A 12,810-nucleotide genomic window follows, 5' to 3' on the forward strand; every position below is an offset into this window, starting at 1 on the left:
TCATAGCTTAACCCATTTGCCTGTCAGTTTGAACCAGATGACAGCAATCAAATCTTCCTTGAAACGCTCCCAGGGATTTCTGTTCAGCCAATAACTGAACTCTCGATAGTGGTACATTTCGCCCCAACAGTCTCGGCCCCATTCACAACCAGCCATGTTGACAACAAAGTCACGCTCATACTGATTGTAGTGGAATCGAGTGTTGTTCTTGCCGCTGCCATCGCCACATGCGGCGGGAGGGAAACTGTTGATCTTTCGCTGGGGTAGGAAACCGGTGTGTTCCCGCACCCAAGCGTGATTCTCGTAGAGTGTCTCCAAAGCATCCTGCTCTTTGTGCTCCCATGCCATGTGTTTCTGCTCGTAAGCCACTGGATCCCACCAGACGTCCAAAAGGCGCTCAGTCCAGGCACTACGGCGCATGAAGAAGGAGCCCAAGTTGAACCCGGCGCAATCCTGAGAGAGAAGCATATTCACCGAGTTGACGTTGCCGTCTCCCACTGCGCTCAAAGCGGATTGATCAAGATACGGATACGTAAGCGGATGAGTGATGTTGAGCGGATTATATTCGTTGATGTCGCGGTACACGTTGCTTTGCAGGTTGTTGAAGAGATGGTCCTGCAGAGAGTACGAGGGCTCCATTACATACGTGTTCAGATCGAGCCACCAAAACCTAGCATCTTGTTAGTTAAAGTCCCTCGGGAAATTTACCGGTGACGTCTAAAAGCCACCCGCAACATACCATTCAGCGTTGGGGTATTTCCTCATGGCGCTTCGAACGTAATCAACCTTTTCCCAGCTTTCTCGCCATTCGTGAGCATACTTCTTTCTAGTCTTCATGTCGACGATTTCGAGGTCGTAACCCCATCTGGTGGCGTATTTTCGCTTGTTTCGTACACTGTCGCGCTCAATTGCCCATTCACGAGCTCCCTTCCACTCCATTACACCACCTCCCACATTGGCAGCGAGGATGATGACGAACTTTGAGCCTCCACCACCCCAATTGGCCCTTCGATACAAATGTACAAGGGCTACGTGAATCCGCTGTTAGAATCGTATCATTCAAATCACCCGTAACATTCCGTACGGTCGTGAGGCAAAGTACTTACGAGAATGGTAAAATATGTATAGGCAAAGCAAAAAGATTAAGACAATGAGCAGTCTGATCTTCAGCTTTCGACCCATGCGGCCGAAGATGGAACGTATTCTGCCAATTAAAGGAATATTCTGACCTGGCCACTGTCCGCGGTTCGGTTTGTCCCTGCCGCCATGTCGTGAATCTGTATTGCTGGAGTTGAATCGAGGAAGGCTGCTTGATATGCGTCGCATATGACGAGTGAAAAATCCTTGATTATGTGTCGCAAACGACGGGTAGCCATTGGGGCCGAGATGTCGCATCTTTGCGGATTCCCAGTGTACGGGGCCAGAAGTGGGAGCGTTGGCTGGACTTGATCTGCCGCTGTTGATATTCAAGCCAGGGCTGGACCATCCACCACCGGGCACCGGTGATGGACTACGCGATAAGGACATTGAAGTAGCTGGAGTACCTGGGCACGACATGTTGTGTCAGTTTCGTCTCAAGATCATCCAAGTTACGCAAAGGCGTACGACTCGACAGGTAACCAGCGGGAACACAGTCCCACAGCCATCTCTCAAGATCTGAAATGACTTGCAAGCAACGTACCAGGAACTGGCGAGAGTGGTGCCTTGTTTGCCTGTTTGGGGTAAATGGCAAGTAGATTGCCAGATCTCTGTTCGCTCAGAGTGTGGGTTCCGGCCGAGGAGCGTCGTCGGTGGTGAGATGGGACGGGCCGGTCGCTGAAGGAGCTCGAGGAGCCGGCGGTCAGCTTTGGAGAAGCCAGCTTGACTGTTTAGACGTCGTTTATCGAGTGTGTGAGGTTCGCTTGGTGGTGTTGCGCAAGGCCACCATGAGCAGAGGCGGAGCAGGATCCGGCAGCGAAATCGACGGAATGTCCGTAATACTGGCTTGGTGCCTCGAATCGAATGCGTGACCGAAATGGCCCTTGTAATGATAAAAAGACAACAGAGCGCGGCGCACAAACAATCCTCTTGGCTCTTGCGTCCCTTTTCCCCAAGGGGGTGTCGTTCCGGACGAAAAGGGTTATCACCTCGCTCGCAATGTGACAGCAAAAAAAATCCGGTGGAACTGCCTGCGAATAGCGCGAAGGGCAGAGCAGAGCACAGGGCCACCAGTGGAACTCGGCACGAACGATGGGATCGTGTCAGAGCACCCAACTGGTAGCAGAATCGTGTGATACTATCGCGGTGATGTTAAATCGAAGGTTTGGAGGCTGAGTTGCGGTGCCACGAAGATATTATCTGTCGGCTTGGCTGTCGTAACCACTGGGATGGGGGCGATGCTGGTTGACGCAAGACGTCGAGTGAGATCAAATGAGCCCGGGCGGAAAAGTGGCTTAGATTGCAGGTAACGCTTTGAGCAACTCTTTGAGGTGTGGTTGGCTGGGCCACAATTGACGTTGAGGGGGGGTCCTAGGCTCGTGGCTTCGAGGGTTCATGGGAGAAAGGGATGCCGGTACTCATCAATTCATGTAGAAACCTCGTATCTGCGAAGTCCGCGACGTCTGCAACGTTGGCTTTTGTGGGCGGTGACTGGAGGACGTTTTTTTCCTGGGCAAGCGGCCAGCAGACTGACTGGGTCTTGGTTGGTGTGTGCTTGGGCAGAAGTAGCGGATGTATTGGCTTCTTGCCAGATTGTCTACTCCGTGCTTTTTTTTTTTTTCATTATTATCCAACCAAAAGATGAACTGCAAGGTGAGACTCGGTGCTCTGTGCTCCCTGTATCTAACTGTGCCACCAACCGGTACAGTATGGAAAGTCTCGTCGCAGACTCCAGTCTGGTGTGAAATTCGCGGCAGCCACCGTGGCAGTTTGCCCCCGATGCCAAGCTGGGATTAGCTGCTCTTCAGGGAAGAATAGCCTGTACGAGACGTGAGCTAAAACATGCGGTATGTTGAGAATAGCGCCGCAATAAGACCAATTAAGGTGCGACGGCAGAACGTGGGCCGCCGCTGAAGACAGGGTCTGTAGATTGCGGTGGGAATGTGAGAGAAAAAAAAAATATCGTCTGTTGGTTTGTTGCACTTTGGCCAGGGGCTGAGGAAGCTTGGCTCTCGTCAGCTTATCCGAAGCCAACTCTCACCAGACATCAAGTGCCTCGACAAGGGGGGAAGATAAAGAAACCGTACAAGTCGTAATTGAATTTAGACTTTTGGCGTCCCAATGACTTCGATGATGTCAAGTCCTCTGGTGCCGAAACTATGCACTATTTGCTGGACATGTAAGCCCACCTCGTAAAGCGTCTGGTGCATGTGGTTCAATGTTGGGAATTATCGAGACTGGTAGTTGTGTAACATGAAGCATTCCCCAGCCAACATTGCATTGCAGGTTGGCCAATGTTGGGGTAATAAATTCAAAGGTGCATGATGCCTGGTCTGGTCTGTGCCGGCAGGGGCGACCGTAACAAACAACAAACTGCCAATTCGCTCGTTCCAGTCTTTTGAATGATGCGGTTACAATCAATGATGTGCACCAGACTGCAGTTGCCCTCAACAACCTACCACCAACATTGAACCCATTGATCATCAACATGAAGCCATCAATCCAGCTTGCCTGACATCTAGTTAATTACCCCAAGGCGCATATGAGGGGCATCAACACTCATTTATTGCCCGCATCCTGGACGTTACCCGGACAGTTATCATCCTGCATGCATATTGCATCATTGTCACAGCCATTCTAGATTTTGTTTATTGCCCGCTTCAGGGTCCATCCCTCTTTGCGTACTGCGCAGGTTGGCAACCCAGATACCGTTCAGCTCTGCGGACGCTGCCATCTCCTAACGTCGACCTTCAGCCGTTCGTTCAAGACCTCGACTCAATATTTGGTCCACTAGTAGGGCCTGGCGCCTTGCAGACCTGGAACCATTTTTCGTGTCCCGTAATGCAGTCAAATGGAGCTACTGTACAGTATTATCTGTGCCCATAACAAGGAGTTTAAATCCCTCTGTGAGGACAGACCGGGGTTGAAAGCCACGCTGGCTAGACGTTGTCTCAAATCGTTTCTGTCGCGAGGAACAAGAAATTTGTGGATAACAATGAACCCATTCGACTTGTCGTGGCCATTTCGGCCGCTCCCAGTGGTTGTCACCGCCGTTCCGCCAAGACTCTCCTGCTTCGTACTAATAAAAGATTGCGGATTCCACTTGAATCTAGCACTAAAGCAGTACTAGCTACAATGCCGCACTGATGGACCCAGTTGGCCCTTTTCCACAGTAATAATAAATGCTAATGCGCTCTTGTAGTGCCTTTAGTGGCATATGCCCAGCAACTTTGACCGAGCGCAATCTCGCGGTCCCCGTCGCCGAAATCCCAAATTCGGATTACTACATCCGAACCTCCTTCTTTGTCGCTTTCAACCTCAAGTTTGGTTGGAGTTGGCATTGGCGGAGCGATAGTACAGTCTTCGGTCTTGCCCCAACGGTGGGCAAGCTTTGGGCAAAACTACACAGTGGAAGAAGAAAATACCGTCTCTATTCCCCAACCCCTGATTCTCGGCAGTTCGATGCATCAAAGGGGCCGACGGCCGGGGCGACCAACACGCATCTCGTCACCATTGTGAGATAATGGGATAGTACGCATAAATTTAAAGCCCCAACGTTGGATGTGGCTGTTGATCGAGTGATGATCCAACATGCTATTGCTGCTAGATCTCTGTTGGATGGTCCTTTCTGGCCACATGTTGAGTCTCCTGCCAGTTGTCTGGTTTTGGCAATCAATGTCGTGTGACATTGAACCGCTTCTGTGTCGTTCTTGCGCCGGTGGGAGAGGCTCAGAGAGCCCATGGAGAGTGTACGCGCCGCCGGTGCATGTAAGAGGTATCGGAGGCAGGTGACGAGGCACAGTCACCAACTTGTGTTGGTTTGCTTTGTTCAGGGGAACGGAGACCCGTTATCATCATAACATCTCAAATCCTCGGGGTAGAATATCAACATTGGTTTGCCAACAGTGCCCTTCCAAGAGTGGGACTGGTGAGCAAGTCAATGGTTGGGGTGCCACGTTTTGCAACGATGGCTGGCCACGCAATATATTGACCAAGTGCACATGATGCTACCGTTGAGGCTGAAGTGGTGGTGTTCGCCACGGCGCATCTCACGGAGAAAGCTATCCGAGATCGTCGAGTGCAATCCCAGTCCGCTGTGAGCAGATCTGTCTCCCAGATTCACTTACAGAAGCCCCGGACGGCTTCATGCTCCTCTATTCAACAAAGATCGACCATTGCACACCGCTGGCACACTGCACATCAACGTTCTTGGCACCCATGTGTGCACAACATCTGGCCCCTGGCCCGCACCGTATTGTAGCTTCTCTCTTGACGCTTGCCGTCATGCTTGTCCCTTGTGTGACTAATCCATCCGCTCGGGTTGCGGCGAGTTTGATTTCCATACCAGTTGCTACTTGCGTCGGTTACCTACCTAGGCACTTTCCGCAGTCCTGACTTCAAACCAGTATGCATGGTTTGTGGCTTCGAACACAATGTTGGGGAGGTAAAACGGCCCAAACTTTGGCCGCACACCAAAAAGCCAGTCTGAAGTCCCAAACGAGCCACCCTAACCCAAATGAAACCGTATGAGGCCGCAAGAGCTGGCCGAGGAGGAACAATTACGACTTGCCAATATCCAGACGTGAACCATATTCGACGTTCAGGGTAGTTTGACGGCATCAAGAATCCTAGGATGGTCCCCACAACAAACGGCCAATCAGACACCCCTGCCACGACGGCGCATAGTGACAACCAATAGGATGACAATATTGGCCCTTGGAAGCGCCTTGATCAGACTAGAATCTCAACTTCCATCCATCCACATCCTTCAAAAGCATTTAGACGCCGACAGCGATGCGAGAACAGACGCGCCGTACCGGGATTCTTTCGCTTCATCTAGTAAACGGTTTCAAACAGCAATCTTGCAAGGAATAACAAGTGTATTGTGCTGTATTACGCCAGCCATGTTTCTGGCCACTCTGAGGCGGTTGTTGAGGGTTGGGCAGGTGTCAGGTCGTCATGCTCCTATTGTCGTGTGATTGTTATTCCCATTCCCATTCCCAACCGTAGTCTCTGCTTCCTCCTCTCCATTCACTCTCGTGTCTAGGCATTGTTTCGTCTTCGTTTCGAGCCTTGTGCTCTGGTCTTTCATTATTGTCCTGGTCTCTCATTTCTCAACTTCGACTATCATTCCGTGGAGATTTCCTTCGTATTCTTTTTCGTTGACTACATTTACTCCTTTCGTTTCCTTCAATGTTTCTTCATTTTTGACTCAGTATACCGACGACGTATTTGACGACGGAATATCGCTAGATTATTGTTTCGTTCGCTTCCATTTGTGCATCACATACGCTGCTGCGATCTTGTCCAAACAAACTCACCCACAACGCCCGCGAATACAACTCGGATTGTCCCACTCAATCGATTGCGAATGCAAGAATGCCATCATGATTCCACCATCGAACTACCATAGCGGTTACCTCGCCCCCACCAACACAAAAGACGTCGACGACTGGGAGGAATGGGAAGACGACGATGTCGTCACACCCATAGATGCCGGGGAGCAGGTTCAAATCTGCCAGCCGCCCAACATACCAACGTCAACTCAGAACAGAAACACAAAATCTGCCACATTGAGAGCCTCCAGAATATCTACAGCCAAAGTTCGTCGAATCAAATCACGTCAAAGGCAAAAGGCACAGAACGCAAAGGCTGGCATTCGCCTCATTACTGATATGTCAGTTTTTCGGCGCAATAACCATGTTGCCCATTACATGCGAAGCCCGACTGGCCGGACGGGGAAATTCGTCGATGCCGCTGCTCTGAGAGCTTTGGAAGGCGAACCTAGTTCCGCGTCAGTTGGCAATTGGAACTGGTTGAAGAGGAGTCATGGCAAGACTCCCGATTCCGCGACACCGGCGCGAGGGGACCGAGGAAAGAACCAAGAACTGTCTCCAGAGGACCGTCCTATTGTTATAGGGATCTCGCTGCCATCTTCCGATATGGAAGGTCGGGAAATCAGCCCGCAAACGGCCTTGATCAATGACTTGGAGACTCCGTTCCCGCCTACCCAGTCTGACAATTCTCGTCATCAGACGGGAATAGCAACTGGTACACGCCCCCAAAAGTCTGTTTGGTCTCCAGATACGCCGGATACGTCGTGCTCATTTGAATCGAATGGAGCAGCATCAAGTGTGTACTCGCAACTTACCATGCCAAGACAACTACCCAAGGAACAAACTCCACCTCCTGTTCCAGAGCTCCCTCCTGGTTACAAGAAGACTGCAAAGGAAAAGGCTCTGAGTCTTGACCTGTCAAAAAACCAACCGGATGACGATGATAGTGGTACACCATGTACTCTTTTTGAAGAGGATGGTGCTTCAAGTCCGCAGAGACAGCCAAAACCCAGGGGACTTGGCATTAGTCCTGATAGTGCGGGCTCAAGATCCCACGGCTGGTGGGATCATGTCGTTACACCCTTTGTTGACAAGAGGATGTCCTTCTCCAGCCGAAAACTCAAAACTGAATCTCCAAAGTCCCCGAAGTCCCCGAAAATTTATAAGGAGCAGTCAGGAAATTCACCGTGGACAAGCCATGATATCAAGGAAAAGCCTCAAGCAGCACCATCCCCAAAGGTTGCTCCAGCACCAGTGAAAGCACCAATTGTTCGAGCGCCAACTCCACGTCGAACACCGCCGCCAAGGTCTGATACCAGGACACCAGAGATGTCGCAACCCAAGTTGATCCAGCCTCCTATCTCGGCTCCTGGGCCAAGTACAAGACAGATGCCTCAGATTGTCATTACTCGTGACAGCACCAGCACATCAGATAATCCGCCACCCTACTCGCCACCAAAGAAGAAGCAGGAGGCCAAGTCGATTAGATATCGTGCCGTGTTCCCACCTGGACACCCGCTGCATTCACAGTTTCCTCCCTCCCCAAGGCCGGCTTCTCCAGGATTGGCCGCTACAATGACTTCTCAGAGAGGACGTCAACTGGAAACTGTTGACCGCACTCCCGCTCTGATTCGGACACAAACGCCGCCGTTGATTAGTGAACCACTTCCTGTACGAGCTATGGGCACATTTGTGCCCCAGGAGCATGCATACTCTGCCGCAGGAAACAGACACAAGATTGAGCGCCAGAGGCGTCGACATGAAAAAGAAGATATTATTGCTCGCCGTGCTGGTGGCTTCTGGAGAGGACGTGGCTGCATGCCCACGGGAGGATGTTTCGGACGTACAGGTCGTGAGGGCCGCAAGAGAAGACGGGTCTGGATGGCAATCTGGGGAGGCATTATTTCTCTGATCATTCTTATAATTGTGTTGGCGGTGTTACTCACACGACGCCACAGCCCTGAGGAAATACCTTCTATTTGGGTCAACTTGACAGACTTTCCGCCTATGCCGACAGGAGTCTTGACGGTTGTAGGACCAGATAACATCGCGGCCAAATCTGTTTGCACGGCGCCGTCCACACTTTGGAGCTGCTCGCTGCCCAAGGATCAGCAAGCATCGGTTGCCCCATACAAGCCAAACCAACCGACTCTGATTATGCAAATTCAGTGGGACAACGGGACTCGTCGGTCATGGAACGTTCCCAACGGAGATCCGCCAACAGCTATATCAACTGTAACCCGAAGGGCATTCGGGGCAGCAACATATGCGTTAAGCGTTCTCAAGCGAGCCCCAGTACCAACTGAGTTTACACCCAATCCCGCACCACCCAAGTTCAAAGAAGTTTGGTTCCTCGGCGAAACAACCGACAACGTCAAGTCTGACCAGAAAGGAGGCGAGCCGGCCCCCTTCTACATAAGTCTCCTCAAATCAACAAACGACACGGTTGCAACACCAAGTCTCACCCGCAGAGGAATCAGCCCCAACATCGGCAACACCACGTTCAAAGATCTCATTCCACCACCCGATGTAGAGAAGGATGGCACGTCAGCCCCAGCGGTCATGATGCCCAACCCCGTCCAGCAACCCATCCGCCTCTTCGACCGAGGTCTACCCACCGAACACTACGGTTTCTATACCTATTTCAAGCGCACAATCTTCCTCAAATCCGTCAACATCCAGAACAAAACGGACAGCAATATCCCCCTCGACGAAGACGGCGGGTGTCGCAAAACAGAGGCATCTCACCTCGTAACATGGGGCGAAACCAGGCTCCATGTGCAGATATGGACGCGAGCACTCTCAAGCAATACGTCTTCTCTGCTGAAACCGGATGGAAGTAAGGGGATTGGGGGAACAGGCGAGCTTGTTCGTCCTGGAACGATGCCCTACCCTGTGACTGTCACGCAAGATACTCATGGGGGCGACCCGGACAAGAAGCTGGTGTGGGATAGACCTATTGATGATCGGCTGCAGGTGGCGACTACTGAGGCACAGGCGTTTGTGAATGATATGGGAGTTGGAGGAACGTGGATTAACAAGAGGGCTACTGGGGAGGCAAAGTTTGGGGGATTTGATGGTGGCAGTGGAGGGTGTAAGTGTGAGTGGGTGAACTGGGTGTGACAGATCTGACGATGAGCATTATTTATGAAACAGGACCTTGTAGAGTCGTCTTGCCCCAGCCGTATCGAGTCAGTCTTTCCTTTGCAAATGCACATTGGGGAAACGCTATAAAAATTGGAGGATAGGTTGTATTGTACGATGATGTGGCATTTGGGTCCGTTGACTGCCTGCATTTACATAATATTTTATACATTCTCATTTAACTATCAGTTACACATCACTCAAAATGTTCGTCTCATATACTTACCACGCGCATGTTGTCGTCCAAACTCGTGTAAGTGAGGACCCACCGCGGCCCGTTCTGCAGCCACAGCAAACCAACCTCACCTCCAAACCACCAACTTCATCATCACCAAACATCGCCATCAAACAACCACACACATGCTCCTCCTCCGCCCACGATGCGCCCTCCTCCCCCGCACCCTCCATAGCTACACCTCACAACAACAACGAACCCTCCTCACCCTCGCCATCGAATCCTCGTGCGACGACACCGCCGTCGCCATCCTCACTCACTGCCCACCGTCCACACAGCTCCTCTTCAATGAGCGCATATCCTCCGACAACCGCGCCTTCAAGGGCGTCCACCCCGTAATAACCGTCCAAGGACACAACTCGTCCCTTGCGCCGCTAGTTCAAAAGGCCCTGCAGCACCTTCCCGACGCTTCAACCTCTTCACCTACCATTCGCATCCCAACACGGCATGGATCGCTTCTCAAGCAACGACCCGACTTTGTCTCCGTAACAAGAGGACCTGGTATAATGGCCAATCTAGCAGTGGGATTAAACATGGCCAAGGGTCTAGCTGTAGCGTGGGATGTTCCCCTCGTAGGCGTTCACCACATGCAGGCTCATGCTCTGACGCCGCGGCTCGTTCGAGCACTGAACCAACGTCCCGGCCCTGAGTTTCCATTCCTCTCGCTCCTCGTGTCAGGGGGCCATACCCAACTCGTCCACTCGACAGCATTGACGAAGCACCAAATAGTCGCTACGACGGGGGACATCGCCATCGGTAACCTCCTCGACCAGACGGCACGGGTGATTCTCCCGCCTGAAATCCTCGACGCCAGCCCAGACGTCATGTACGGACGGCTCCTCGAATCATTCGCCTTCCCCACCGAAGACTACTCCTTCTTCGAACCAGCTGCATCTCGCTCCGACGAGATTACCCCCCTCCCAACAGGCTACGAGTGGACCATCCCTCTCCCCTTCCGTAATACTCGCCGGCTCGCATATTCCTTCTCCAGCATCCACACGCACGTCCATCGGATAGCGGCCGCCAATCCCACCATGTGTGTTGACCAGCGCCGCTCTCTAGCACGACACACCATGCGTGCTGCGTTTCAGCACCTCTGCTCACGCCTCATTCTCGCCTTGGAAGATAGACCGGAGCTACGACCCGCTGCGCAGACGATAGTTGTGGCCGGGGGCGTCGCATCAAATAAGTTCCTCATGCATGTTTTGAGGGAAACGCTGCGGGTGAGGGGTTATCCGGACGTGGAGATCGTTGTGCCGCCCGTCAAGTTTTGCACGGATAATGCGGCCATGATTGCGTGGACGGGCATGGAGATGTTTGAACGGGGGTGGTGTTCGGATTTGGGTATCTTGCCTGTGGGGAAGTGGCCAATGGGGATGGAGGGTGGTGATGGAGATGGGATCTTGGGCGTTGGGGGGTGGTTGAGGCGGCAGAAGTAGTGGTTTGGTGTATTTTGTATGATATGTGTGTATTAGATGTAGATATGAGCTGGACTCTGGTGTATGACTATGTAGACAAGAAATGTAACATTAGATCAGGTGTTACGTGGCTGGGAATTTATCAAGATAGATGGTGGCATTCAAATGCAGTCAGGGACCATGGCGGAATTAATAAAAACGCAATAAATAGTCTTGTTTATCTTGTTGTTGTACAAGTTACATCGCCAGCAATGCCAGCTACAACTCCACTCCCGATTCCAAGATTTCTCTACCCACTTACTCACTTATCTAGTCCAACTCGCTCGTGACATTAGTAAACTCCCCCTTCTCCAACTTGGTCTTCCAGAAAACAGGGTTCGTATCCGTGAAGCCATGCTTCACCCAGCCCTCCTCCTTAACATGGTACAAGTTGATAAAGCCACCAGAGTAAGCATCACGATGCGTAGCCGCCAAGATACTTCGTCTACCCAGCTCCAGCGCATCCTCAACACTCAAATCATAGTCGTACTCGGCGTCCAGCACGCCATACGCAAAAGTCTGACCAGAACCAACGCAGAACAAGTTTCCGCTGAGTCGCGTGCCGTCGCTGTCGACGTAGTACAGCGCAGGTCCCTCCTCCTTGGTCACGCCAGCACACATGGTGCCCATGCTGAGACCCATGCCCTTGTAGCTGTAGACCAGGTTGGCGAGAATCTTGCTGGCGGCGGCGACGCTGATGCGGCGCTTGTGTCGGAGCTCGTGGAGGCGGCACTGCATGCCGAGCCAGGCAAGCCAGTACTGGCAGTCGGCGGCACCGCCGGCCATGGTGCCCAGCAGAACGCTGTTGATCTCAATGACCTTCTTGACCGTCTGGGAGGCGATCCAGTTGCCGGCCGTGGCTCGGGAGTCGGTAGCGACGATGATGCCGCCCTGGAAACGGAAGGCGAGGGTTGTCGTGCCGTGGGCGATCTTGATGGGGCAGTCGGGGTTTGCTCGGTCATCCGTGGCAGCTCGAAGCCAAGATGATGGCTGCAAAAAATGGTCAGTTTATGATAGTTTCGCAGATTTCTCTTGAGGAACAAGCTGCAGCTTTAATTCTGGCAGCTTCTCGCGTGAGTTGACGAACCTGAGAAATGGGAGGCATGGCAAACTTGGTGGTCAAGGACGATGTGGCATCCATCATCTCTTGAGCCTCGTTCTCAAAGGGCTCATTTTGCTCGAACGCCGGCCGGCTGTACCTAGCTACAAGAGTATCCATCGTAGCTACAGAGAGATGAAGGTCGAGAGCGGTTTCGGGTAGCAGGAGGGCTTCGTTTTGCCCGCTTCGGCGTCGCTGGCAGACCTCAGGTAGAGCCACCAAATGTCAAATTAGCAGTCAGAAAAGCTCGTGGTGCGAATATTCGTGAGGAGAATTGATGGATTCGTGACAGATTGATGGTGTAGATGGCCGCAGGATGGAGACGTGCGTTGACTGTGCCTGTTGAGTTCAACGTCGGGAGGTCAGGCAGCTTCCGTCTCGCGCGTCACCACAAGAGCACTG

The 12,810-nt window shown here is 52.2% G+C and overlaps 5 protein-coding genes across 5 annotated transcripts; 3 read left to right on the forward strand and 2 right to left on the reverse strand.

The window, feature by feature from the left end:
- Positions 1-1,557, reverse strand: VFPPC_02958 (alpha-1,6-mannosyltransferase subunit; the record flags this gene model as incomplete). Its single annotated transcript, XM_018282526.1, has 3 exons — positions 1-670; positions 740-1,028; positions 1,107-1,557. 3 exons carry the CDS (start codon positions 1,555-1,557, stop codon positions 1-3), a joined length of 1,410 nt encoding a protein of 469 aa, XP_018147037.1.
- Positions 1,558-4,319: 2,762 nt separating this feature from the next.
- Positions 4,320-4,661, forward strand: VFPPC_02960 (hypothetical protein; the record flags this gene model as incomplete). Its single annotated transcript, XM_018282527.1, has 1 exon — positions 4,320-4,661. One exon carries the CDS (start codon positions 4,320-4,322, stop codon positions 4,659-4,661), a length of 342 nt encoding a protein of 113 aa, XP_018147038.1.
- A 1,863-nt stretch (positions 4,662-6,524) lies between these two features.
- VFPPC_02961 (glycoprotease family protein) lies at positions 6,525-9,596 on the forward strand (the record flags this gene model as incomplete). Its single annotated transcript, XM_018282528.1, has 1 exon — positions 6,525-9,596. The coding sequence occupies one exon, from the start codon at positions 6,525-6,527 to the stop codon at positions 9,594-9,596; it is 3,072 nt and encodes a 1,023-aa protein (XP_018147039.1).
- A 381-nt stretch (positions 9,597-9,977) lies between these two features.
- On the forward strand, positions 9,978-11,291 carry VFPPC_02962 (glycoprotease family protein; the record flags this gene model as incomplete). The annotated part of the gene is made up of 1 exon (XM_018282529.1): positions 9,978-11,291. One exon carries the CDS (start codon positions 9,978-9,980, stop codon positions 11,289-11,291), a length of 1,314 nt encoding a protein of 437 aa, XP_018147040.1.
- A 288-nt stretch (positions 11,292-11,579) lies between these two features.
- Positions 11,580-12,528, reverse strand: VFPPC_02963 (proteasome component PRE2; the record flags this gene model as incomplete). Its single annotated transcript, XM_018282530.1, has 2 exons — positions 11,580-12,299; positions 12,397-12,528. 2 exons carry the CDS (start codon positions 12,526-12,528, stop codon positions 11,580-11,582), a joined length of 852 nt encoding a protein of 283 aa, XP_018147041.1.
- Positions 12,529-12,810: the final 282 nt, after the last annotated feature.

The sequence above is a fragment of the Pochonia chlamydosporia genome, chromosome 2, assembly GCF_001653235.2.
Source record: "Pochonia chlamydosporia 170 chromosome 2, whole genome shotgun sequence".
Taxonomy (NCBI): Eukaryota; Fungi; Ascomycota; class Sordariomycetes; order Hypocreales; family Clavicipitaceae; genus Pochonia; species Pochonia chlamydosporia.